Source organism: Zosterops lateralis (assembly GCF_965231275.1).
Source record: "Zosterops lateralis genome assembly, chromosome: 5".
Classification (NCBI taxonomy): Eukaryota; Metazoa; Chordata; class Aves; order Passeriformes; family Zosteropidae; genus Zosterops; species Zosterops lateralis.
Genome location: NC_139766.1, coordinates 6057957 through 6084359, shown reverse-complemented (window position 1 = coordinate 6084359; position 26403 = coordinate 6057957). Strand labels below are relative to the sequence as shown.

The following is a 26403-nucleotide window of genomic DNA, read 5'->3' as shown; positions in this document are numbered from 1 at the left end:
TTTTTTTCCTAATATCCAATCTAAACCCTCTCTCTTTCACTTTGTAGCCATTCCCCTTTTGTCCTGTCACTGCATGGCCTTGTCAAGTCTTGCCCCATTTTTTTTGTAAGTTCCCTTCAGGTACTGGAAGGCCACGGTTGGGTCACTCAAAGCTTTCTCTCTTCCAGGCTGAACAATCCCAATTTTCTCAGCCTTTCCTCACAGGAGAAGTGCTTCATCCTTCTTGTCAACTTCGTGGTCTCCTCTGAATTCGCCTGGAGCTGTGTTAACCACGTGGAATTCGATCTGAGGCACCTCTTTGAACACATTTTTATGAGCCACTGCCAGTCCAATGCACTTCAGCCTTTTGGTCAACACAGCACCCAGCAGGAAGTTTACAGACCAATTAACAACCCAACGACAGGCTAAATGCTCTATTTCCGGCTCGCTGAGCTCCTTAACTCAGCCCTGGCGCTGCTCAGCGTTACTTGGGTGATGTTTGGGGCAGTTACGAGACGCGCTCCCGTAGACTGGGGAGAGAACCCCTTGTACCGCGGGAACTACCCGGTGGTCACCCCAGCGGTGACACCACACCCACCCCACGACCCTAAACCACTCCCCGGCCCAAAGGGCCGAAATCCGGAGGAGCCGTCCCAGCCCCGCCAAGGCCTCCCCGGGCCCGGTGCCCCTTTAGGCCTCGGCGTCGCCATGGCAACAGCGCCCCTCAGGCCCCCGCGCTGAGCTGCCTTCCTCCCTGCCTGATCCGCAACACTCCCGGGATACCCGTTCCCCAGCCTGACTCCCACGCGCCGCCTGACCGGGAAGCGCTTCCTGATCCCACCGGGACACCGGAAAAAAACCGCCCCGCCCACCCCCGCCGGCGGCGGGGCAGAGCTGCCCTCCGCGCCGCCTGACCGAAAATCACCGCCCCGCCCCGCATTGCGGCGAGGCCCCTCGCTGAGGCGTCCGCGGCGCTGCCTGCGCGGAACGCTGTGAGGGCCCCGCGTGTCCGCGGCGCTGCCTGCGCGGAAGTGCGGCGGCCCGAGGCGACGGTGCCGCGCGGGAGCCGGGCCGGGGCCGCCCGAGGGCCGGGGCTGGCGGGGGGCCCGGGCAGCGCGGGGGGCCCGGCCGCGGGGCAGCAGGACGGGCAGGACGAGGAGGAGGAGGAACAACGCGGCCCGGGCGCGATGGACCAGTGCGTGACTGTGGAGCGGGAGCTGGAGAAGGTGCTGCAGAAGTTCTCGGGATACGGGCAGCTCTGCGAGCGCAGCCTGGAGGAGCTGATCCAGTACGCGGGAGGGCTGCGCAGGGAGATCCTGCAGACCGAGAGTACGTGGAGATCCCCCCCTCCCCCGCGCCCTCCTCTGCCCCGCTCCTCCCTCCGGGAAGGGGAAACCCAAAATTTGGCTCGTCGTGGGCTGGACACCCCTCAAAACTTCGGGCTTTGTGGGCTGAGCAGAGCCCTGGCCCCAGGGACCCCCCAGCCCGAGGGTTGCGTGCTGAGCCGGGGCTCTTCCCTCTCGGTTCCCGGAGCTTTGGGGCGTTGTTGACGGGAGAACATTCACAAGGAGGGAGCAAGGGAGGTTTAGGTTGGGTATCACAAAAAGGTTTTCTACCCAGAGAAGGGTTGGGCACTGGGACAGGTTCCCCAGGGAAGTGGTCACAGCACCAAGCCGGACAGAGTTCAGGAAGTGTTGAGACAACGCTCCCAGGCCCGTGGTGGGATTGCTGGGGTTCTGCAGGGCCAGGAGCTGGACTCGGCGCTTCTGGTGGGCCCCTTCCAACCCAGAGTATTCTGTGATCAGTCTCGTCCCTCCCGGGCCCCTCCTGCCTCGGGTGTGCTGCCGGACAGGTTTGTTTGTTCCTGGTCAGCAGGTCTGGCGTGACCCTGGCCCGTGTGCTCATAACCCTTTATGTCGGGTTACAAAGGGGTTGGTCACCCCAGGGGAAATACAGAGGAAATACGGCAGGGCTGACTTGTTTGCTTTCCCCCCCTCCACTCCCCGCCCTCATTTCTTTTATTTTCTTTTTTTGTCTCTCTTTTCCTGTGTCCCTGAGTTGTGTTCCTTTGCTGTGGCTGGGTTTGGCGGTGTTCAGCAGAACGTAAACAAGCCTCGTCTCTCTGTCACAGCTGATGCCGGGCACTTGTGAGGGCTGTAAACACGGGGCGATTAAACCTTGCGAAATCCCGGAGAGGGAGGTAGTGCCGTGTTTATTGGAGTGGGAGGGAATGGAGAGGCAGCTGAAGTGATTTACCCAAGGCCATGCAGGAAGCGAGTGATGGCTCAGGCATTAAAAATAGGAACTTGCAAGAAGCTCCTGAGACCAAAGTTGAGAACAACTGTGCTGCTGGTCTGCTTTTGTTTTTGTTTGGTTGGGGGAGAGCGTGTTTGCCGTGGTCCTGTGCAAATACAGGTGCAAAGCTCACTCAGGAGTGTGGATAATTCCAGGAACACAAGCACGAGTGTGCTGGAGCTGCTCTGTGTGTACCCAGAGGTTTCTGCAGAGCGCAAACATGGAATTCTGATTGTGGGGTGTTTATTTGGGATGAAATAAGGCTTGGTCTTCTTGGCGTTGTTTTGAGCTGTTTCAGTAACTGTTGTTTATGCTGTTTGAAACAGTCTGGGCTTGGGCATTGAGGACAGTCCCTGAAATGTGTCTTCACAAACTGAGGTGCTGACCTTGCCTGGAGAGCTGTGTGTGTGACCCTCACGCTTGTGTTGGTCTTTGTCGGGCTGTAAAAGTTTGACTGTGACATTCTTGTTGCAGCTCTAGAGCTTTTACTCCCTTTGTATTGAATTTAGAAGGTTCCAGTGTGTGATTCCTTCAGGGTCCTCGTTGGGTTTTCCATCCAAGGTTGGATCAGCAGTTTTTGGCACTGTCCAGTGAAGACCTTGGACATGATTTCAGCACTTACCAGGTGATGCTGTCCCAGAGAGCACATCCCAAATTGAGCTTTCTTTTAGTAAATTGGAGCCAGTACATTGTTAGTGCACCCTCACATATCTAGGGACTCTTCAATTTTGTCATCTGAGGGTGAGCTGGATTCATAGGAGCCAAAATTCTTACTATTTACCTTTTTTTTTAAACATGTTATTTGTAACTTTCTAAAAAACAGATATTTTCAGCCTTTATACACTATTTTGGGGATTTTTGAAAATGGATGAAATTGAAAGCAGGCAGATGTCTTAATGTGGAAGTCTAATTCAGGGCTATGAACTGGAGAAACAGGCTCCTGGATGTAATTTTGAAGGAAAAAAGAGAGAGAAATGAAAGCCCTTGCTGCTGAAGAGGAGGTTAGGACAAGATCTGAGAGCAAAGATGTGTGAGAAGACCTTAAATAGGCAGTGGATAAAAAAAGGAAGTGGGTGGAGAAAAAGAAACTATTAAAAACTGCTTTAACCTCTAAACTGGTTTGCTTCTCCCCCACTCAAAGAGTGTCTTAAAATGTCTTGAGCTGATTTCATGTTAAAGCCTAAGGGCAGACCAGCCCTATGCTCAGGCCTGTGAATGGGAAGATAAGTTTGTTTTTCTTCTCTGTTCCCTTAATAAATCTGTCTTTCTGGAGTAGCCAAGGATTGCATATTCTTGGATGGCATAAGTGTGCCTGGCTGAGTAAACTTGGCGTTGGGCTCTGCTCTGTGCTCAGTGTTTGTGGGCCAATATATTTAATTTTATTTTTTTAAAATGCGACTGTGCACACACATCACAGAGAGAAGCTGTCTGTGTCCTCTGAACCCTGAATTACCAGGAGGGATGGCTGCAGGCTTTCCTCATGCTGATTTAGTGCAAGTAGCTCACAGTTTGATTTGAGCTGGAAGAGAGGAGTGCAGAGGGGAAACCTCCTATAGCTCTGATGACTTTTCCTCTGTAGACATTCCCATTGCTTTACTGGAGTTGGGCTTTTGCTCCAGTGTCACGGGCCAATAATTCACTTCTTTCCATGGGGTAAAAGCAGACGCTCATGTGGGTTGTTTGGGTTTTAGCTTAATGGCTTTCAGAAAGTGCATTTTAGCCTTTCTGTTTGTTAGGGAATGAATATTTCCATTTTGCTTGTTGCACAATCTCTGGCTGGTCTTTTTGCCATGGCAAAATTCATGAGGCAGTTAAAGATGCTTCATGTTATTTTAAATGTTTGTCATAAAAATTAAATAGCAACTAGGAAATAATGATTATTCTTGAAATACTTTTGGGAGATTAACTTTTTTGAATAGCTGAGTGGAACTTTTAATTTGGGATGCATGGAATCACTGAAGTGACTGTTTCAGTCCTATTGCTCCTCATTCATCCGCTAAAAAAACCACAAAAACCACGGACCCCCTTTAGCCTTTTTTTCCCAGGAGATGATCCTTGGCTTCATGGGACTGGGGGGAGAAAAAAGCATGGTAAAGCTTATTTTTGTTCTTAAAACCCATGGCTGTTGGGAAAATGCTGTTAAAACTTCCCCAGCTGGGGCTTGTGGGGCTGGACAGGAGCTGTTGGCTGGTCAGAGGGGAGGTGGCTCCGTCTGTGACAGTGTCAGCAGCAGCGTTCAGAGGGTGCCAGAGGAAAGGTGCCCAGAAAAATTGGCTGTGAAATTATTATCTACTCCCTATGATTGCAGTTTTTTCCAGATTCCCTTTGCTCTCTCCAGAAACTGGGCTCTTAACACGCTGCTGAAAGCAAAGATGTGTTAAAATATGAAATCAAAAAAGAACAAACTTAAAGAGCGAACACGTTTTCCATAAAATCCTTCTTTTAAAGTGGTGTTTTGGTCATTTTGTTTTTTCACTTGAAGGCTTTGGGTCTGGAATATTAGGGAGACATTTCTGAGTTGCTCTCCCACTTAAATTGGCCATCCTGTGCAGTGGAAGGCTGCTGGGTCCCTAAAGGAAAAATTCTTCATGTAGAATGAACTTTTGAGAAAGGAGAGACCTTCGGAGGTAAGAGTGGAAGGGAGAATTTTCTTGTATTTTTAAATCAAAAGCAGGAAGAAAGGACTGGAGTAAAGCACAAAAAAAAGTGCTTTTTTTTTTTTTTCTGGCTCAAGCTTCTGAGTGATGTTTGAATCAAGGCAGAAAGGGTGTAAGCTGTGAAGTGCTGTGATGTGGTCAGAGACCTGTGAGCCTGTCCTGTTTATTATTTTCTTCACAGACTGGGTCATACAGCAGTGAACCTGTTGGCCATCAGCTAAGAAATGTCACTGTTTCTAGAGAATAAATCCCATAACAAGGTCCACAGGTCCTCTACGGGCTGCTTCTCATCCATTGAGGGGAATTGGAGATTGTTCAGAGCTACTGCCACAAGTCAAGGAGCGGAAGTTTCATACAGCTCAAACACAGGGCCCAATAGCAGTGGGTGGATTGTGGGGCAAGAATGAATTGGGCCATCATTAATCCACATTTTGCTTGCACCCTCATTTTTCTTGCACCCTGTTGAAGTTAAGCATTATGTTCTCATGCACCTTTAGGGGTTGTCAAAAAGAAAACTGTTCCTGTAGTAGCTTCAGTATCCCTGTGTTATGTCCTTAGAGATTTGTGAACTGACTGTTACTTTGAGATGTTTATTCATCTGCTGTGACTGAGACACATGAGACCTTTACATTAAAATTTTAAACTGTTGCACTTGTTCAATGTTATTGTGCACTTGACTGGATTCCTAATTCCACAGGAGGGTTTTCATACAGGTAAATTCCTGTACTTCAGTTAAGCTGAACTCGCTTTGCAAATACTCTCTAGACTGCGTTTCCTTAATACCACTTTTTGTCTTTTTATGTTGTAGCATATTAAGAGATTTAATATTACCATTTGTTTGTACCAAAGTTGGTGACTTTCCTCTCTTTTGTCTAGATCAAGATGGGGACTTGTCGGGGACGATTTCACTTGTTATGACTCAGTGCTGTAAAAGAATAAAAGACACAGTCCAAAAGCTGGCCTCGGATCACAAAGACATTCACAGCAGTGTGTCCCGAGTTGGAAAAGCCATTGATAAGGTATTTTCTTTGTGCTTTGACTGCATTATCACGTTATAGCACACGTGTGGCATGTGCTCTGCTTCCCAAAATTTGGATTTTTGCTGCAATCAACCTGAACTAAATATTCTGTCAGCTGCAGAAGCAAACACAAGGTGGTGGGCAGCACAGTACTTGCTTTCAAAACTCACTGCAGAGAGCCTATTCCTTCTGGGACAGCTCAAATCTCCTAATTTCTTACAGAACATACCCTATAAATACTACAGGATGTAGAAATACTTTGTGTTCATTTGTGTTCATTGTGTTCATTTTAGCAAAATGTTTCTTCAATGTCTGTCTCAGTAAGAAATACTGTTGGTTTTTATATATGTGTGTATATATACATATTTCTAGTTAATTGTCAGTAGAGGTAACTTTAAAGTGTTATTTTGCAGTATAAGTGGCTGCCCCATCCCTAGAAGTGTTCAAAGTGATTTTGAGCAATCTGGTCTAATGGGAAGACCCTGCTCATGGCAGGGGGTTGGAACAAGAAATCTTTAAAGTCCAACCTAAAACATTCTGTGATTCTATAAGACCAGAGAATTTTTAAAGAAAGGCATTTGTACCTCTTACAGGGATGTTACTGGTTTTGGGAGCTTAATTTTATAGCAGTGCTCTTAATGAGCAGTAGAGGAGATTCAGCATCTCACAGTCTCTAAGTAATAAGATAGGGCAGCTTATCTTTGGTGCTTTACATATGAGACATCTGAACTCCAGGTTCAACAATAACTGGGATATGAATATTTTTATACCTATTTTTATAGGTAAATATTAACAATTCTTTGAAATTATACTGAAATGGTGCTACATATGTACTTTCAGGCCATGCTTTTCTCCGCCTCTGTTCTCTTATATAAAAGTTGTTGTGATGCAGGGAGTCTGATCCGTGCTGCTTTGGACGTTTGGTGATGGCTTCACATCAGAACGTGACTCTGTTGGGGACTAAACATTTGTTGAGTACACAGCACTGATTTATCCTTTGGGAATCTCATTTAAACTTCAGTAGTAATGATAATCTGCTAAAGTGCAATGTAACAATAATGTGATGAAGAAACAAAGTACATAATGCTGCATTATTAGGTAGAATGTCCATGAAATTTACATTTTTTGTTTATATCTGACTGACCATCGTGGAGAGTTCAAACTTTGTACTAATAGCTTTAATCCAGACGTCAGTGTTATCCAAAGCTTAAGGATGCATCTGTCTCAAATCCTTGCTGCTGTATCTAAACCAATTAACTAGAGTAAAATTCCATCCTTATTACCAGCTTGAGGCCTGAAATAAATCTATGTAATCTTGTCCTAAGTTTTTAAACTTTCCAATTCTGCTTTAGCAAGTGGGCTTTGTACAAATACACTCCCAGGTTTAGCCATACTTTCTTCATTTAAATCCTCTGAGGTAGAACAGGCCCAGGTTGTATGGAGAGGGTATAAGTGTTCAGTGGAAATTGGTGATGGTATTTCTTATAAGCCAAAGAAAATGCTTGCAAGCATAATGAAGCTTAGGCTTGAGTCTAATCTTCAAATTGCTGTTTCAGTTGTCATGGGAATAGTTTTTCCAGTGTTCTGTCCTGCTGTTTTAGGTTTATGTAGTGATTTTATTTGAAAAAAATAATAGCTGTAAGTAAAAGAATTTTTAAAATTTCAAATATGTTGCTTGATAAAATGGTAGAAAGGATCCCATTAATCTGCTCTGTTCCTCTTGGGTGTCAGAAAGGCTTTTTCAGTGAGGTCTTCAAAAATGAGTTCAGCTGGCTGTGTGCTTGTTCCTCTGGATTTTCAATCTCACTTATTGTCTGTGGTGTTTGCACTAAAAAATTAAAAGCAGTGAGAACTGCACAAGTCCCCAGTTCTGCTTGTAACAAAGGATGTCATTCTGTGAAGTTCAGAGCACAAGTTAGAAGTCTCCTTAAATATGGTGGAATTTTCTTGATTAGTTTTCCCCAGCTGTAGTATTTTAAGGGGCCTACTTTAAAATATACCCCAAAGTCTAGGCCTTTCTGTCAGATGGATATGTGTAATGTTTAAATCCAGGGGAAATTCAGCAATTCCTTGTAACATTTGAAGCAAAATTTTCCTATGTACTTAATACAATTTCCCTGTGCTGCTGGAAAATACACTTGGAACCTGCCAGCAAAGTCTTTGTTGGCACCGGAGTCCCAGACTGGAATTGCCCTCCCCCATCCCTTCACTCTAATATACTTAAGCTTAAGCCAGTGGAAGTAATTTATTGTAATTGATGTAGTGAATTGATTCTCAACACATTCTGGTCAAAATACTGCTGCTTTCAGAATAAAACAGTCAGTAGAATTTAAGGAAGCACAGCCCTTGCCTTGATTCATGAGGCTGGAGTTTTATTTCTGTCACATGTAAGTCCTCACTTATTTTACAGACAGATTAACATCTCCAAAACGCTGCTTATGGTCTTGCTAACTCTGCATGCTCAGGCACAGATAAATGGCCTGGTTTGAGATTGGGAAACATGCTAATACTGGTACCCATTTCATGTGACGCAGCCAAATGGCAGCTGCTGTTGCATGTAGAATCAATACACTTCCTATTTAGCAAGCTTGGATTGTGAAAGAACTTGCTATATTATCTGCCAGTGGCAATTTCACGTTAAAAATTCTTTTTTTTCCCCGTATTGGGACAGGGTTATACCTACATAAAACCTTTAGTCCGGTCAGTTTTTTAGTTACTGTAATTGTTGCTTGTGAACTTGGATGGGCCCTAGACTTGTCTGCCTCCAGAGTTCACTCTTAGAACAGAAACCCTTAGAGCAAAATGAAGTTTAAATTTGGCATCAAACACATTAAAGTCTGAAATGCCAGAGCTTTGTGTGCTGCTTGGGAAGTTTATCTAATAAGCTAAACGTTTCTTCACAAAGTCCTATGTGGATTGCATGCTTCTGATCCAGGAAAGGCTACCCTTTCTTCCAAAGAGCATTTTCTCCTTTGAAAGGAAATGTTTGCATCCAGTATTTTTCTGTATTGTACTGGCAGTTGCTCTGCTTCCAGAACCCATCATGTCACCGTTGTTCAGCAAGTTGTTATCAGGTAGCTCATTCATCAGCGTTCCTGTAAATCAGTTACTCTTCTGGAATGATTCGAATTCACCTCAAAGGGTGTTTGATGGGCTGGTAAAAGTTCTCCCTCTAGGAGCAATCTGTCTTGAGTAGTGGTTAAATGTCTTCATTTAAGAAAGTAAGTGGAGTAAAGAGTAGTTTCTTCATTTTCCCCCTGATTTTTATTTTTTTTTTTTTATTTTTTTTTGTTTTTTTTTTTTTTTTTTTTGTTATAAGGCAGCATTTTAGTCTTTGTTTTGGGAAAGCAAACTTTTGTCTAAGTCACTGTTTGTTTCATGTAAAAACTTGTATATTATCGCACTAAAAACCTTTACTGAACATAATTTGCGTTGCTGTGAAGAATGGGGCTACATAAATACTGAGTCTTTGCAAGTTGAGCTTTATATTATGTGTAGACAGATTGAACAGAGAAGATAAACAAACGTTTTATTTGTGTTTTGATTAAGAATTCAGAAGAGAGGAGTGCACAAAGTAATCTCAACTGCCTAACTGAGGAATAAAACTGTCCCTAATCATCGTCCTTCTTCAAATCCTGTTGTTATGAATAACATCGAGGGTTGTATGTTGGTTAAAACGTCCATCTTGTGTTTGTGAGCATCTTGAAGTCATCGTGTTCTAGCAATCATTGCTAATGTGCTGTACATTGTATCATTGGTGTATTTAGCACGTCATACGGCACATTTTGGTCCTAGACTTGTTAATTAAGCTTTTAAAAAAGATGATTTCCTCAGGAATATTGACTGACACATAGGTTATTTCGTGGTTTTGGGGTTATTAGCTTTCTGGAGTCTTTATCTTACAGAAAATCTTTTAACTTTTGAAATCTTATTAAACCCCCCGTGCTGTCAGTTAGCATACTGTTAGCATTTACAAAACAAAACCGAGGGTTGTAGTCACCAGCAGATCCTGCACGCGTGACAGTTGTGAAATACATAAGCCAAAGGCAAGTGATAATTTTTTCTGACATGTGGCAGTCACTCACTGTAATGTGTGCAGTCAGTTCCTGAAGCTCCTCGGAACCCAGAGGAGGCAGAGCTGTAGAGTTTCACATATAGTTCAGACCTCGGAATCATTTTTTAAAAAATACTGGAATGAGAACCTGGTCAAGACTGGGTTGGTCAGAGAATGTTTTGAGGTCCTCAGGTTGAGTGATGGGACTTGATAACTTCTTTTATGTAACTTGAAAAGATGTAATGGTGGGGTTTTGTGAAGATCCACAAGGCTGGTAGGTTTGCTGTTTCAGAAGAAAAGGAGCGTTTTGTGAGAGCACTGAGCTAATTAATTCCACCACCTCTGCCCCCAAGCAGCGAGAATGATGTGATAATGTTTGAGGGATAGGTGCAGCTTTACTGTTTGGTAACTGTCCAGAAGGATACAGTTTCTGCTTAGGGGATTGTATCATTGCTAGGACTTGGAATTGCGTGAAGAATAGCTTATAGTCAACTATTTTTAGATTAATGACGATCTCCACCCTGGAAGCCAGGTAACAAAAGCAGGCTTGTGCATTCTGAATCCTGTCTCATATCCTCCGTGCTTTGTTAATGGATTTGTGTTACCTTCTGGTGATGGTTGGACACTGAGACCAGAGTCAGCAGTGGTGGTGGACCTTGAAGGATTCGAATGGTTGGCACAAATAAGAACAGTATTATTTAGTCTTCAAGATGCTTTAAGATTTTCAAGATACAGCTTAGATGTAAACAGGAGCTTACAGGTTAAGACACCCAAGTGAAAATGTTATTAAATGTGAGACATGAATCAGTGGCAATAATTTAAATGCTCACCTCACTCTACCACCTCAGAAAGATGGAAAAGTCAGTTTGCTAGAGTAAGGTTAATGTTTTATTGAAAGTTTGCTGAGAGCCCTGAAGGAAGCAGTGACTGTGGAGCTGTGTGTGCAGGGATGAAAAGGCTGCCTCTTTTTCATGATGACACAGGGCAGCATCAAATGGGACGTGTAGGTGCTGATGAAGGAAATTAGTAAGTGGTGAGTAACAGGAAGGTGCAGTGTGAAGCTGAGCTGTGCATGGGAAGATAGCTGGTACCAGCTGGCTGTTATCTGCCCTGCCTGCTGTGACAGAAGCCTGTGTTTGTGTGAGGCTGGTGTTCCCTTGTTGTGCAGGGCTGTGGATCCTCTCAGAGCCAAAGCTGAAGCGTTGCTCTTTCCACTGAACTTCTGATTTCTGAAGCTTCTTCTTGGGAGAGAACCGTAGTCATCAGACCAGGCAGCAAGCAATCAACTGACTTCTAGACTATTTTGCCAGAGGCTTGTTTTAAGCAGTGGATGAGGATTTTTTTATTAAAACTGCCCTGCTTGCCCTAACATAAAACATGCTAGCAGCTAAAAATCCTGGTTTATATCTTGGATTAAAATAAATGTTGCTCTCCTGCTGCCAAGAGGCAAAGTGCCAAGCAGTGCCAAGTGTTACCAAGGAGTCAGCGTGACAATATCTTTAGTTATTTCTGGAATATGTCCGTAGGCCACTGGCCTAAAAATACATGGCACTGGGATCATCTGGGTTAGATCTAAAAAAGACCTCTTGGATCTTCAAAGCTCATCCTGTTGTTGAGATGTTGGGGTCATCAGAGATTTGAATTTCATTGTTTGGGGAGAAATGACTTTTTTGCTTTTTCAGCATTGCTTACCTCCATATATGTAAAAAATCCTTGAGTCAAAGCCTTTATTTGCAATTTGGTGTGCTGTACTGACAGAGATGCATTGATGGCTCTGTCTTGATTCTAGTATAGGTGATTTTGTTTTTTGTTCTCTAAACATTCTCAGTTTTCCCATATGGAAAAAGCCATTTCTGCAGATACTTCCTTCAGAAATGCATCATGGGCTGGAAACTCCTTTATTAGTTAACTAGATTTATGACTTTCTAGATAGACTTGTAATTTGTTGGTATAATTCCTCATAGTGAATAACATTCAGACTTGAAACAAGCAAACAAAAAGATTTCTTCTTCTTCCTACACAGGAGGTAATGAAGGAAGCCAACATACATTTATTTCACTTTGGGGATAATCGAGGGCCAACTGATGAATAGGCAGAAGGCATCAGGGTGGAGACACAGGTGTCCTGCATAATTAAAGACAAATGGTGTGGGGTGTTTTGTTGCAGCCTGTTAACTGTTAATTTGTGTGTTTCAGAATTTTGACTCGGACATCAGCAGTGTGGGGATCGATGGGTGCTGGCAGGCTGACAGCCAGAGGATCCTCAATGAGGTGATGGTGGAGCACTTCTTCCGGCAGGGAATGCTGGATGTGGCCGAGGAACTTTGTCAGGTAACAACAAGTGTGGATGTTGAAGGTTCTCCCCTGAGGAAAATGAAGCTTTGTCTTAGATTACTCATTTGAATGTTTCCGGTGCATATTTAAACTGTCAGATAACCCATTGTTTTTCATACTTTAACTAAAAAGAGGATCTTTTTTCTTTTTCTTTTCAGGAATCTGGTCTATCAATAGATCAAAGTCAAAAAGAACCATTTGTGGAGCTAAATCGAATATTGGAAGCATTAAAAGTTAGAGTTTTGAGACCTGCACTAGAGTGAGTCTACTCATTTCTTTTCCTCACTTGTTAAAAAAAATGCTTTTGACAGTTCTTTAGTTACTCACTTTCAATGCTCTCTTTAGTATGTTCTGATGTGTCCCCGCTTGTCCTTTGAGAGGGGTAGTTACTGAGTGGATCTTTATTTTGCCATCCCCTCTGTATCACTCCCTATGTAAAGTGATTAACTAAAGGTCTCTTTCTTAGATTAAAGATTCACTTTAATCACTTGTGGTACTGCTCTAAGGAAGAAACATCACTTGGAGGAGAAGTTAAAGTTGTTAGCCAGTGATGGTGCTTGACCTTCTGTTGGATCATTAATGAACCTTATTTAAGAGGTCCCATTTTGAAGGATGCCAGCACTTATTGAAGGTGTTGGGTACCACAAAGCCTTTGGGATGAGCAGAACTTGACTTGGAACAAAGTTCTCACTTGTCCCCCAGTCACCCTCCCTTTCCAGACAAAGGACCAGAGGGTGGGAAGAGCTTGGGGCTGGCAGTGGCACCTGTTAATGAAATTCCTCCTGAACAAAATAATAAGAAGCCCCCTGAAACCCCCTAATCCTGTTGGGGGTTTTTTAACTTTTCTAAGCTTAGTTTGGTCTCAAAAGTAAACAAAAAAATCAAAACACAAAAAAAACAACCAAACAAACCAACCAAGCTAACCAACTTCAAAGTGACCTTTTAAAAATAGAAACAGTGAAACCAAAACAAATTCAGTATTTCTTTCATTCCAGAGCATAAATCATATACTTGGGATAGAATTTTTTGCATTATTCAGTTAAGTACATTTTCATATTAGCAAAGTTTTCTTTTCCCTTTTACATGAACCAACATGGGTGTGTCAACTGAGCATTTACTGGCATCTAAACTAAGTGCAGGGACACTCTGATATTCAAACCCTGGTGTTCATCAACTAAATCCTGGATAATGCCTCTGGGTCATGCAAAGTTTGACCTAAATAGTTGGCCTTTGAATCTACTTACACAGGTGGGAAGCTGAGGTGGTTTATTGCTGTGGAATTGGCTAATTGAAGGGAAGAAACACTGATACTACAACTGAAATAAGATTTACTGTCAGCTCCACCACATACATCTTGTAGTTCAAATAATAACAGAGCTGTTGTGAAGGATAATCCCTGAGGAACAGTAACTTGCTGTTATGACTGTTCCCTTGAAATCTCTAAATTCATTTCAGCTCCAGTTTGCAGTGCTTTAGGCCTTACTCATTGCTACTGAGTTGTATCGTGTAGTTTCTGCAATTTGTTAAATATTTCTCAAACAAAGGAGAAGTCATGGTCATCCCTCAAAGGAATTTTTATTTTCCAGCTGAATGGGCAGACAATAGGGAGTATTGTCAGCACAGTTTGTGTGTTGGTCTCCCCCCTCCCTGTCTTATTTCTGTGTATAATGTTTATTCTGTTTAAACTGGACAGTGCTAAAGCTGTCTGCCTCTCTTGGCTGCTGCTGGGCACAGAGGGGCCTTATTTATAGTGGTGCTGCTGATGTAAAAACCATGGGGAGGATGAACAACATGTGACAAGAATGTCTTGGTTTGAGCTCCCTGGTTGGGGAGGTAACCAATGCATTAACTGCCCAGTTATCCCACAGAGCTGCTGATGCTGGTGAAGGTATTTCCCTTTTATTTCCTGGCAGACAAATGTTCAGGAGGGATAGAAACCACTGCTGTGAAAATGGCCTCTGTATGACAGAAAGTGGCATTGTGTTCCTTGGGCTAAAATTTGCATCAGTGAATAAAACTTTCAGCATCGAGCAGCCCCAGAATGGCCCATTGCAGGATCAGGTTGCTGACGGTGGTGTTGAAGCAAAATGTCACACAAGGATGATTAATTACAGTCTCCTAAACCAGGAAATGGAGTGTAGCAGGTTTTATCCATGGAAAATTGTGAAAAGCTGGGATTAAGAGGCAACCAGTTTCTCTGGCTCTGCCAGCACTCTCTGCTTGTGCTCAACTTCACTCAGTGCTGGAAACAAAACAAACACAGGTGGCTCCTGGTCACTGCCATGGGAAGGGAGTTGTCAGATTAATGGCTGTTCAAAAAGACTTTCAAAGCCCTGCTGAGGTGATGGAAATTAATATTTGTGTCTCAAAAAAACCCCAAAACAACCCAAATTGCACTTGTTATCCAGGTTTTCTTCCAGTATAAATTCAGCAGTTAAAAATACGCCCCTTCAGATTTTAATAGAATGTGACTGGCCATAACTTTCTTGGTTTCTCATGTGGGATGTGGAAGTTGACTTTTGTGGAGCCCTAGTCTGGCCTTGTACTCTGAGCTGCATAATCTCTTGTATGCCTGCAAGATCCCATTCATTTCCAGTGACTTTTCTCACTGTAGTTTGGTGGGAAGGGAAATCCAATTATTTTTCAGGGCGTATTCTGGCCTTTTAGAGCCCAGGTTGGGCCTCCATGTGAGATCCTGGTGGGAATGATGTGGGGGTTCAAAGCTTTGGCTGTAATTTGGAAAAGAGATGCTCTCCTCTTTTGCCTGTAAACAACAAGTTGCCCAGGTCCTGATATTTGCTGGGGCCTTGGGGTATGATTTAAACTTAATTTAGTCTTTAGTAGGCTTTGTTAAATTCAGTTTAACATCTAAATCCCATATGGGAGCTGAAGAGAGTCCTGTGTACCTGTGGTTTGCAAAGTATAGTGTAAACTTCAAAAAAAATTCAGATGGATTTGAGTCTCAGAAGTGAGAACACTGAGTGTCATTTTGAGAAGAGGTAGGAAGACAGGTGATGTGATTACTAATAATTTTGGACAGTTGTAGAGAATATGTGGGTTGAGTGTTTTAAACCTCCCTTGCTGTTTTTTTTGTTTTTCTGTTGGAAATAGGAACAGCATGTCCCAGACCAACCACCTCAGGCCTTGCCTCTGTGGTTGCTTTCTTTTGATACGAATCTGTGCTGCCACTCAAAGACCTAAAAATGGAAAGCCTGCCTAAAAGCTAATTTGGAAAAATAGACTCGACCTCAGCAAGATGAAGTACTCTGTCATGCGGGTGCAAATATTGGCAGGGAGAGGATGGAGACTCTTTTGATGCAATAGAGATTAATATCTCATTGATGGCACTGCAGGCTAGTCTTAGTGTTTATTTATAATAGTTTTTTTGTCCTTCATCTGCTTATTAGTCTATGGCTGTTAACTTCAGGCTCTTGTTTTTGTAGCTGGGATTGAACTTTATTGCCATAGTCTCCTGTTTAAACTGTGCACATTGACCATAAAAATACAATTAAACCACCCCCCTAAACTTACGAAACCACCCCAAAACCAACTCCCCACCCATGGTCAATGAGTGTGCTCTTCACTCCTTCCTGGTGGAGGATTCAAGAAAATCTGAAACTGGGGACAGTAAGGCTTGTTCTTAGTTCAAAGGCTCCATTTTTCACTGTTTGCTACTGAAAGGTTACTGTGTCTTTACAAAGCCTTGCCAGTGAAGTCAGACTCCTGATACTTCCACCACAACACATTGAAAGTGGATACTTGCTCATTAATGCTACATCCTAATGCAGAAGGCTGACTTGCTTTGAAAGCCTTCCCAATACAGTAAGAATGCTTAATTTTCTCATTTTAGTATTGATTAAAAAGAAGCCTCACACAGCCTTTTTTTGTTTTGTTTTTTTTTTTTTTTTAGAAACACAGACTTCCTCACTTCCTTGCTAAAAAGTGAAAAGCTTTTTGCTTAATAGGGCCCCCACAGTGAAAATAGTAGAACTAATTAACACTAATGAGAAACAGATGTATTGGAGGACATTGAAACTTGAGGTTCTTAAGAGAAAGATTGGATTGATTTAGGCCTGACTAAATGGAATTAAAGGAAAAAAAAACAACAAACCAGTACCAGAAAAACCTTGCAAAAAAAAAAAAAAACAAGAAAGGGATGGATAAATTCTAAATAATAATAAAAAAACTTGTATAAAATGCTTTGAAAATTTGAGTTCATTTCACTCTATGTATGTTTTAGAATTCTTTCATGGTATTTAGGAGCCAAACATTAGTGTTGTCATGGTGAATGAGACACAGAAAATGAGAGATTTTTATTGTCCAAGCTGAAAATAGCACAGAAAGCAAAGTTTAAGCAGGGTAAAGTATAATATTTAAATTGATTTCCCTTCCCCTACTTTGAGATCTTGATAATATCTGTCTTTGAGGTCCCATAGATGCAATTCCCCTCTCCAGGGCAACAGGTGCACACACAAACATAGTGGCTTGGACAACATGTTTGGTGAAGGAGGGTGTTGGAAAACATTCTTGGTCAAACTTCTTGACATGCAGCTGAAGAACTGTCAGTAATTGTTAAGAATCAGAGTGCTATTAATTGAAATGTAATAGACTTGAGCTATTTTTGCCTTATATTGTGCCTAATTTAGTCTTGTCTTTCAGCCAGTGAACGTTGAATTTTGCAGTGCTTAACCTCTACAGCAGCACCAGAATTAACATCGTCCACATTTCGTGCACTCTGTGTCGCTCCATTACTTGTAAAGGGCCTTGCCATTTTCTGTGCTCTGTAGAGGCTCTCAGAAGTTCAGGGAACAGTCACACTTTCCTTGAAATAGGTGGTAGATAATAGATAATTGCAATGATTTCATGTGGTGTGGGCTGACACTTAATTACTCTCGTGTCACGTCCCATTGTACCTCCCCGCTTCTTCCAGGTGGGCGGTATCCAACAGGGAGATGCTCATGGCACAGAACAGTTCGTTGGAATTTAAGCTGCACAGGTTATATTTCATTAGTTTATTGATGGGTGGAACAGCAAATCAAAGAGAAGCTCTTCAGTACGCGAAAAACTTCCAGCCCTTCGCCCTGAATCATCAGAAAGGTAATTTTTTTGGTCACATTAAGGGGGTTTAAAGCACTGGGATATGGCACCTTGTGGTAAAGCATAAATCATGTTCTACTCCATTCTTTTCAGTTTGTTAAAGGCTTCTTCTTTTTGGATTTATCATGTATAACCCAAATAATTACAATTAGAATTATCGTCTTTTTTTCCTTTTTAAGAGAGCTCAAAAATAATATCTGAATGTTTGCACGTTTGCTTAAATTTAAGGTTTTTGACTCTTTAAATGAAATGTGGATTACATCTAGAATAGGCCTACTGCCAGAGTAAAGTGCTAAAAATGCAGAGGAATGTTCTTGGAATAGTCATCTGCTATTTTCTGCTGCGTGGGGTAATACAAAGAGAAATTAAACTTTAGAAAAATGGAGAACATGTGAGTTAAATGAACCATCTCAAGCTGAATCCAACAAAGCCTATTTTTTAGGCTACTGTGTGTGTCAGAAAGCTTACAAAAAAAGTTAACCTGCTAGAAGCAAATTTCCAGGCAGCACACCTTGGCAAACTCCCCAGCCGAAAAAGCAGCAGGAGTGGAGCTCTCCTGGCTGTCTTGGCTGTAATTGCTTTTTTGTGGAGGTGAGGATGTATGCTGTTGATCCGGTGTTTCTGCCTGTTTTCCATGTGAAAGCTACAGCTGGAGACAGAATCTTTAGTTTGTTGTACAAACTGTGCTGTTGCTGGTCTCTCCCAGATATCCAGGTCCTGATGGGCAGCCTGGTGTACCTGCGGCAAGGCATCGAGAACTCCCCGTACGTTCACCTCTTGGATGCCAACCAGTGGGCTGACATCTGTGACATCTTCACAAGGGATGCCTGTGCTCTCCTGGGCCTCTCAGTTGAATCCCCTCTCAGTGTTAGGTATGCTGCTTTTCTCTTGCTTTTCACACCAGATACTTCGTGGTTTGGTTCCTGTTGCTTCTTGAGGACAAAAGAAACGACTTTTGAGTAGTCTCATCTAGCTTGGATTGAATACAGAGAATAGTTACAATTAACAAGATCTGCAAAGATTAAAAACCAGAGGTTCCTGTGTGCTGGGCTTTACCCTGCACCACTGCAGCTCAAGAGGAAGCATTCATGGATGGAATTTATCTTTCATAGTTTAGACATAACTGTGAAAGATGAGAATGGCAATCAGCCAGTTATTCCCACAACAAATGTGTGACAACTGTCCCTGCTGTTCAGCGGAAAAATAACCCTGAAAATGTGGCTGTGATTCCATCAGCATTTGATAATTTTAGTCTTTAATCCACACATTACTGGTCGTCTTCTTAGGAGAATGTTTAACAGTTATGCTGCAGTTTCAGCTGTTATAATTTCCAAATTGTCTGCTGGGCCTCTTTAGCAAAGAAAAAAGAGGCACTTTTAAGCTCAGTAGCAAATCTGACAAAATGCAAATCTGTAGGAGGCTGTTGGAAATATGAAGAAAACCCAACCTAATCTCCTTCTAGCTTCTTTGAAGATAAAACAGATTAGCTGCTATTTAGCCTTTGCATGTCAATTCCCCCAGTATACTCCCCTAATGTTCTCATTTTCGTTTCAGATGTTAAATAGAAAATAAATTATATGTGTCTTTCTGGGCTGGATTTCATACTTAGCAGAAGCTTCACTGCTTCATCTTTTTTTTGGTTGTTTGTTTTGGCTTTATTTTTTCTTTTTACTGTTTCCATTCACTATTGTTAGACTCCTGTGCTTGGTTTAGAGCTCTCACATTGTTAAGCCTTCTGCTTTTCCTGCTTGTACCTCAGTTACAAAATACACCAGAAACAACAAAGGGAGCACTTCAGACTAATTGTTTTTCTAAAGTAAACTTTCAAGTTTCAGTTTGAGTGTTTTATAGGTATTTCAAGCTTAAATCTCTGGGTTTTGACTTTCATCTTCCTCTTGTTTCATTCAAATAACCAGCAGTCCCTTAGATTTTCATTGCTCATGAACTGATGCTGCAATGCAGTTCTCAGAGCAAATGGCCAGGAGATTTCCAGTGAAGTGGAAAATCCCTGTTACTGATGTTTGGAGTGGTTGGACATTTGCTCTGCTCCTGGTGTGGAATTGATTGTGCTGAAGTGTATTGACTGTATAGGTGATATCAATGCTCTTGTCATAAACAAGACTGTTGTAAACTGGTGTGACCTTGGAGTGCTGGAGATACTTTAGAAATTAAACAAGCTTGAAATGAAATCCCTGCTGTGAAATATTTTGCTTTCTAGAACATGAGTAGCAGGCACTTTTTTAATGCTGATTGACTTCTCCAATATTCATCTAATCCTGTACAGGCCTCATGGAGTTATTATGTGGAGAGAGTGGAAAAACTCTTGTGTTATAGAGGTTGTGGTTTGCGGTCTTGAAGAACTATGGGAATTTGAATTTACTATTTACTGGAGTTTTTATGTTCTGAAAGGGCTCTCAGAGATGTTTTCATACATATACTATTAGATTTTTCACAGGGTTAACACAAGTTAGACTCAGGGCTGAATTAACAGAAAAGCAAAGTGTATGGTTAAAATGGCCAGTTGGAAGTGAGAGAGAAAATTTATTTATACATACATATTTTAGCTTAAACAAGAGGTCCACAGGTTTCAGGTAGAGGAAAGGTATGACTTATAAAACTTGCTAATAGTAAAATAATCTGCTGAGCAAACAGAGCAGGCCAATAGCAAGGTCAAATCCTGTTTCTGTTGCTGGTGATTTCCAGTACTGTCATTAGGCTTAAATCTATCAAATCATCTGTTAATTTGTGGAAACTGTGTCATACTTTTGTAGAATTCTGAAATAATTCCAAATAATGTGCTAAGTTCTGGTAGTGGGAAAATCCTAGAGGAGGCTGAACTCTGTTTGTTGGCCACAGTTTTATACTGCTGTTCTTGTCACAGGCCCTGATTTGCTTCCTTTCCTTACCTACCTGCTTCTTCTACATTTCTTTTCTTGGTTTAAGGTGAAGGTGGAAAGACACGTTTTTTACATGGTAATTATGTGTAATTAAAGGATGGTGGGTTGTGTGTATGTGTGGGTTACATGGAAACTCTTAAGGCTGCATGTACTCCACCATAGCTGAGAGCAACCTCCTGTCTAAAATAAACCAATGTGATGTCTTCCTCCTGTACAGCTCAAAATCAAAGTAGGTGGTAGAAGAAACCAATTCATTATAAATCTCAGAGGAGGGATTAACTGTTGTTTTGTGTCCAGAATGTAGTACCTGAGGGCCCCAGTCTAAAATACATGGATAACTGATAACCTGCCCCAAAACTCTTGCTTGTCTGTATTTCTAAGCTCCCTCCAAGTGTAACAAGATGTAAATGAAAAAATCCAAAAACCTTGTGTCCCAGTTGACCTTTAAAACAGAAATGTGAAAAATGTTGGTTTCTTAACATGCACCTTATGTCCTTTTTCTGCAGTTTTTCTGCGGGTTGTGTAGCATTACCAGCTCTAATCAATATCAAGGCAGTTATTGAGCAAAGGCAGTGCACAGGGGTTTGGAACCAGAAGGACGAACTCCCGGTGAGTGGGTGCTTAGCTGCCCCTGGGGCAGATTTCTAATGGAAAATGCTCTTTTCAGGTTTCTTATATGCTGTATGTTATGGGATGTTTTACAGGGCCACCACTTCCAGCAGCTCTGGGGATTGGGGCTCTCTGCTGCACAGACACCCCCACACACCCAGACACTGATCCAGGGCCCTGGGGCTCACAGACATCCCCACACACCCAGACACTGACCCAACCAGCCCCACAGGCTGCCCCAGACAAAGCACTGCCCTCAGCAGCTCCCACACAGGACTCACCTAAAGCATGGGTACAGACAGCCAAGATACCTTCCTTCTCCTTGGCTGGAAATGATTGTCATTCACCAGTGAAAGCACAAACTCCAGATTCACAGGCAAACATGTTCTCATGGATGCTCAGTTACAGCATGGCCCTCCTAGCCCCTTTTACACCCTTTTCCGTCTGTTCCTCTGCAGTCTTCTTTCCCTACACTTTCCTCCTACAGTTTGTATAGTTCTACTGACCCCCTCTCCTCAGAGACCCTCAGGTTTAGATTTGTATCTGTTACAAAGTCCAGGTTTGGCTGCAGTTTCTTGATGAACTGTCAAGGTTGTTTCTTGTTATTATCTCCACTGTTTTTGTCCATCAGGTTTGTACCTCTCAGTTTTGTTTGTTGCTCCCCCTTTCACTTGTTATCCCCTTTTGCATTGAAAAGGTCTTTGATAACTGACCTTAAAGAAACTGATGCTCTCACCTTCCACTTACCCAGAGATGTTTCTGTATAACTGGAAAGAAAATGGATCCCACAGAGAAACATTCACTTCCCCTAGCTAGGCTTGAGCTCAGTCCAGCACTGGCTCTTTATCAGGCAGACAGGAGATGAAAGAATTAGTGCTGTATCTGGGGACATGGGAATTGGGATCCAGTGCATTATGCTTCCAGCACATCTCATTTATATCAGTTGAAATGAAGTTCAGTTGTTATGAAACCCCAGTTTCCCTTTATAGCTCTTACTGAGTGTGTGCAGCTCTCCAGTGACCTGCTCCTGATTTGGAAAGGAAACTTATTTAGTGCAAACTGGGCATGAACTGAGTTACCCTCTTCGACTGCAGCTGGAAGAGATCCATTTATAGAGTAAGGATGAGTGTTGAGTTTTCTCCTAGCTGTATTTTCTGTAATGCTGAGTGTAACCTCTGAGTGTGACAGATTCCTGCCTTGCTGTCTAGCCAGGAATGAATAGCTAGGGAGCATTTGGGAAAAGATTGCTGTCTGATGCAAATCAGTTAATAATACATGGGTGTCTCCTTGCATTTTTTAAACTGAAGGGTCTCTGGTGTGTTCTGCTAAGGCAGTATGGGGGTGGGAGACCTTATTTTCATTGTGCAGACAGATTAAGTAGCAGATTAAGACATGAAAAGGTCACATTGTCAGGTTTTGTTGAAGGTTAAACCTTTGGAACAGAGGGCTGGTCAGAGACAGATGTTTTAGGTACACAAGGTCTGATTTTTGCAGTTCTCAGTTCATTACTGAAGTCACAGACCTGTTCTTCTCTGTTGCATGTCCCTGTCTGAAATAATTCTGTTTTCATGGCAAGAGTTGTGCTTCACAACTATCCTCTGTATTGGTACTGCAAATTAGTGATTGTGATATACTTTTTTATTCACATGACATGAAGGTGTTGGCAGAGCCTTTCAAGAAGCTGTAGAACATGAATATAGTAAATCCAAGGGTTTTTCTCTTTTTTAATATCCCCCTGAAATGAAATCTGTAAACTACTTTTTATTTCCTAGCCAGTGATTTCCAGAAAGTCTTGATGGGTAGCCAGTTCAGTTTTCCTGCCAGGGCATAGATCTGCAAAAAGATTTGCACTTGTCCCTTGGCAGAATATGCTATTTTGTTGTTACTCCCCATCCTCAACATAAGTCATCATTTTAAGATCACAGTTAAGTATTTTTGGCTGGAAAATTGTCAGGCATCCACACAGTTGCTTTCACAGCTGAATTGTGAAATCCGTTAAGTTAATGACCTAAAGGAAATGTAATTTCCCAAGATAAATTTTTGTGTTAATTTCTTTCACAGATTGAAGTGGACCTTGGTAAAAAGTGCTGGTATCATTCAATATTTGCCTGTCCCATTCTTCGTCAGCAAACAACAGATAATAATCCACCTATGAAATTAGTCTGTGGTCATATTATATCCAGAGATGCTTTGAATAAAATGTTTAATGGCAGCAAGTAAGTACCATTCTTTTATATCAAACAACATAGAGACAAGGTCACATCTTAAGACTAGAATACTGTTTTCTGGGAAAACTGAGTCCATAACTATGTGATTGGTGGAAGCTTGTTAATCTTGGAGAGTGGCTTAAAAGCTGGATAAGCTGGGTTGATGCACTGGAGAAAAGCATAATAAACCCTGTGATGTTGTTGAAAGTGAGCTTGCATGAAGGAATGCAGTGAGCAGAGTAATTTTTCACGTTGTAACCACCATTGTGTTGTCACAAATTCAAAGTGGAAGGCTCTACACACACAGTTTTTCCTTGGGAGCAAGGATAGTAATGCATGAAAAATCTCTTGGAAAATAAAATTAAACATCTGGGGGATAAATGGCTTAATAATTGAGCAAGGAGGGGAATTATAGCTGTGGAAATACTCCTCCTTAGATATCCGTGGGGTGCTTCAGGCTTTTGGGAAGCAGGGCAATGGGAGAGAGAAATCTATACAGATTTTCTTCAGGAGGAACAGTGGTTATTTGCATTGAATATATACAGCCTCTGTGGAGGCTGTCAGCTGAATTTAGAGCTGTAAGTCATTCTGGGAAATCCAGTGTGAAAATAAGTGAGGCTATGAATGAAAATGTCAAGTGATGTTTGCATTCTGTGCCTTGTTAGAAAAGCCTTCAGGGATGCCTTTGTGGGTGACTTTGGGTAACTTCATCCATTTTAAGCTGTAAACTTGCTGCTACATCATTCCTGTCCCTGATCACTCATTCCTGGTGTTTTCATTGATCAGTTTTACTGACAGCACAGTTCTGGCAATATTAACTGTGGAGGGGGGGGTGGAGGGAGAAGGTAAAATGCCCAGACGTAGGAGATGAGGAGCAGAATGGATCAGTGCTTCAAAAAAGGATCAATTTCTTCTAAAAGAAGAAATACTGTAAGTAGGTGGGATTGTATGAGTGGAGACCTCAACTGGGAGACCAGGTTGATCCTTCAGCCATAGCCTGCAGGGGCTGATCTAAGTGGGTTGGAAAATCACAGCATTTTGGGAACCAGACACTAAAATGAACTGGATATTGAGGAAGCCACAGTGAAAGCTACCAGCCGATTTAAGATTATTGCAAGGCCAGGCTGGATGGGGCTCCAGGCAACCTGGACTAGTGGAAAGTGTCCCTGCCTGTGGCAGCAGGGTTGGAATGAGATTGTCATTAAGGTCCCTTCCAACCCAAACCATTCTGTGATTCTAAAATACAACAGGCAAATCCAGAAGTAGAAAGAGTAACTATAGAGAAATTGCTCTTTATGATAATCTAATGATTATGAGGCTTGTGAGTGAAAGGTGAGAGACTATAACTAGAAGGAAAAGAAAGCATGGTAGATTTTCTCTCAGCTAAAGGTGACTTATAATGGAGCCATGCATTGTGGCTTAAGAGTGGCGTTCTTTCCTACTACAGGGAGAAAACTTAATACTTTTAATGCTGTCATCACACATTGTCCCAATTCTAACACATTGTCTTTGTCCCCAGATTAAAATGCCCCTATTGTCCAATGGAACAGAGCCCTGGAGATGCCAAACAGATATTTTTCTGAAGAAAAGTTTCATTATGCAGTTTGTAAGTGACACTCTGGATTTCAGGTGCATTTCAGGAGAATTAAAACACACTTGTACCCTTTTATGCAGCAGACTGAGGACTCCTATGTTTGTATAAGCTAATGCTACAGAAACTCTGCCAACATTTAGTATATACATACCAAGTGGAAATGCTACAGAAATATTATTACCATAGGGCTTTACTCTACTCTTGGTCTCCATACCTGATCAAGTTACTACACCAGCAGTTGTCATTCAATGCAGGTTTTTGTACTTAATTATATGGTGACTTTTTACTTTTTAAAAGCAGAAATTGATCACCCCCATTTGTTTAATATTCTTCCTGCTATTATTCTATCATTTTATTGATAACTGTCATCTTAGAGAATGTTTGTGGACAAAGTTTTATTTCCTGTAATGTGTACATAATTAAAGGTAAATACTTCAGAAAAAAAAAAGTTTGATAAATTGAATAGTCATTATAAAACTAATTTGTATTTTTTTCGCTGAAAATGCTGTGATATATTCTGAGTTTTTCTTTCAAACATTTTTTCAACTTTTACATAGAATTCAAAGTAAATGTGCATATATATAAAGTATATAAAATATATAGCCCCAAGGGGCTACCTGTTGAAATCCATCACTAATTTATAAGGGTGATGTGTGGCTAAACTGCTACTGGGGCAGAGAGGGAATAGGAAATCCTGTTCCTCTGGTTTCACGATTGAGAAATGTTTGTGTAAGACAACATTCAATAAATTCTGAAGTGGAAATGCTTTTAGTCGATGACATTTGCTCTCTGGCCTTTGTAGTCATGTTCTTTGAACTTTGTATTCAGGATTAGGCTATAAATGTCATGTTGCTGTATAGTTTAATAGTCATTATAGTGTGCTATTTATAAACAGTTATCAAAACCAAATAAATTGTAGAAGTATTCATTGTTAAATGGGGGGAAAGCATGTTCTGATGCAATCTACTGATCACGACTCTGCACTTGGCAGAACTGGGCCCTACATCATATATTAGGAGGTAGCAAGTTTTCTGTAGCTTGAGAACACTTTGCTTCTAGCCTTGTTTTTGTAGTAGAATATTACTGCCATTGCCACTTTCTCTGCTAAATTTGTCATATTGTTGACTAGGTAAATTTGTACTCATAAAGGAGACGTAGATCACGGCAGTTAAATCTTTTTTAGTGTGCATATATTTGTATTTATTGCACTGTCCTATAGTAGGGCAAGCAGCCATAAGGCATGCAAAGCTACATGTAAAATTATATTTCTGTATTGTGTAGTTAAAAAAACCAACAACCAACCAACCCCAGGCTTGTCTGGTGAACACTGACACACTGGTTGAATGCACTAGCACAATGCACTACAGTGAAGACCGTCTTTGGGAAATCTACACCTTTTGAATTTGCCACCTGACTGGAGAGACTTGAGTTGGACTCTCATGGGATCAATGACAATGGACAAACCTACAGAGACATTATAAAGTGAGGAGCGAGTCAAGGCACACAAATTTTAAACTTCTGATGTGTTTGATACGTGTGGAAAAAAAACCAGGTGTGTGATTTTCTGCAAAACTTCCGTTGTATTCACACTGAGTTCCAAACAACCGCGCTACCAAGTGGTCAAATCAACAATAAACGGGTGAGGATATTATTTTCCATGTA

General features: G+C 41.8%; 1 protein-coding gene across 1 annotated transcript; it reads left to right on the top strand.

The window, feature by feature from the left end:
* Positions 1-1090: 1090 nt before the first annotated feature.
* RMND5A (required for meiotic nuclear division 5 homolog A) lies at positions 1091-26403 on the top strand. Its single transcript, XM_083861107.1, has 9 exons — positions 1091-1308; positions 5808-5950; positions 12200-12334; positions 12496-12596; positions 17268-17434; positions 18141-18306; positions 20838-20940; positions 23002-23156; positions 24667-26403. Exons 1-9 carry the CDS (start codon positions 1167-1169, stop codon positions 24728-24730), a joined length of 1176 nt encoding a protein of 391 aa, XP_083717233.1. The 5' UTR covers positions 1091-1166; the 3' UTR covers positions 24731-26403.

Bases quoted from the DNA above. Each gene is read 5' to 3' on its own strand.
- RMND5A (XM_083861107.1), top strand. From the start codon at position 1,167: ATGGACCAGTGCGTGACTGTGGAGCGGGAGCTGGAGAAGGTGCTGCAG. The intron at 5,951-12,199 runs GTATTTTCTTTG...TGTGTGTTTCAG, and splicing joins TTGGAAAAGCCATTGATAAG to AATTTTGACTCGGACATCAG. The intron at 23,157-24,666 runs GTAAGTACCATT...CTTTGTCCCCAG, and splicing joins AAAATGTTTAATGGCAGCAA to ATTAAAATGCCCCTATTGTC.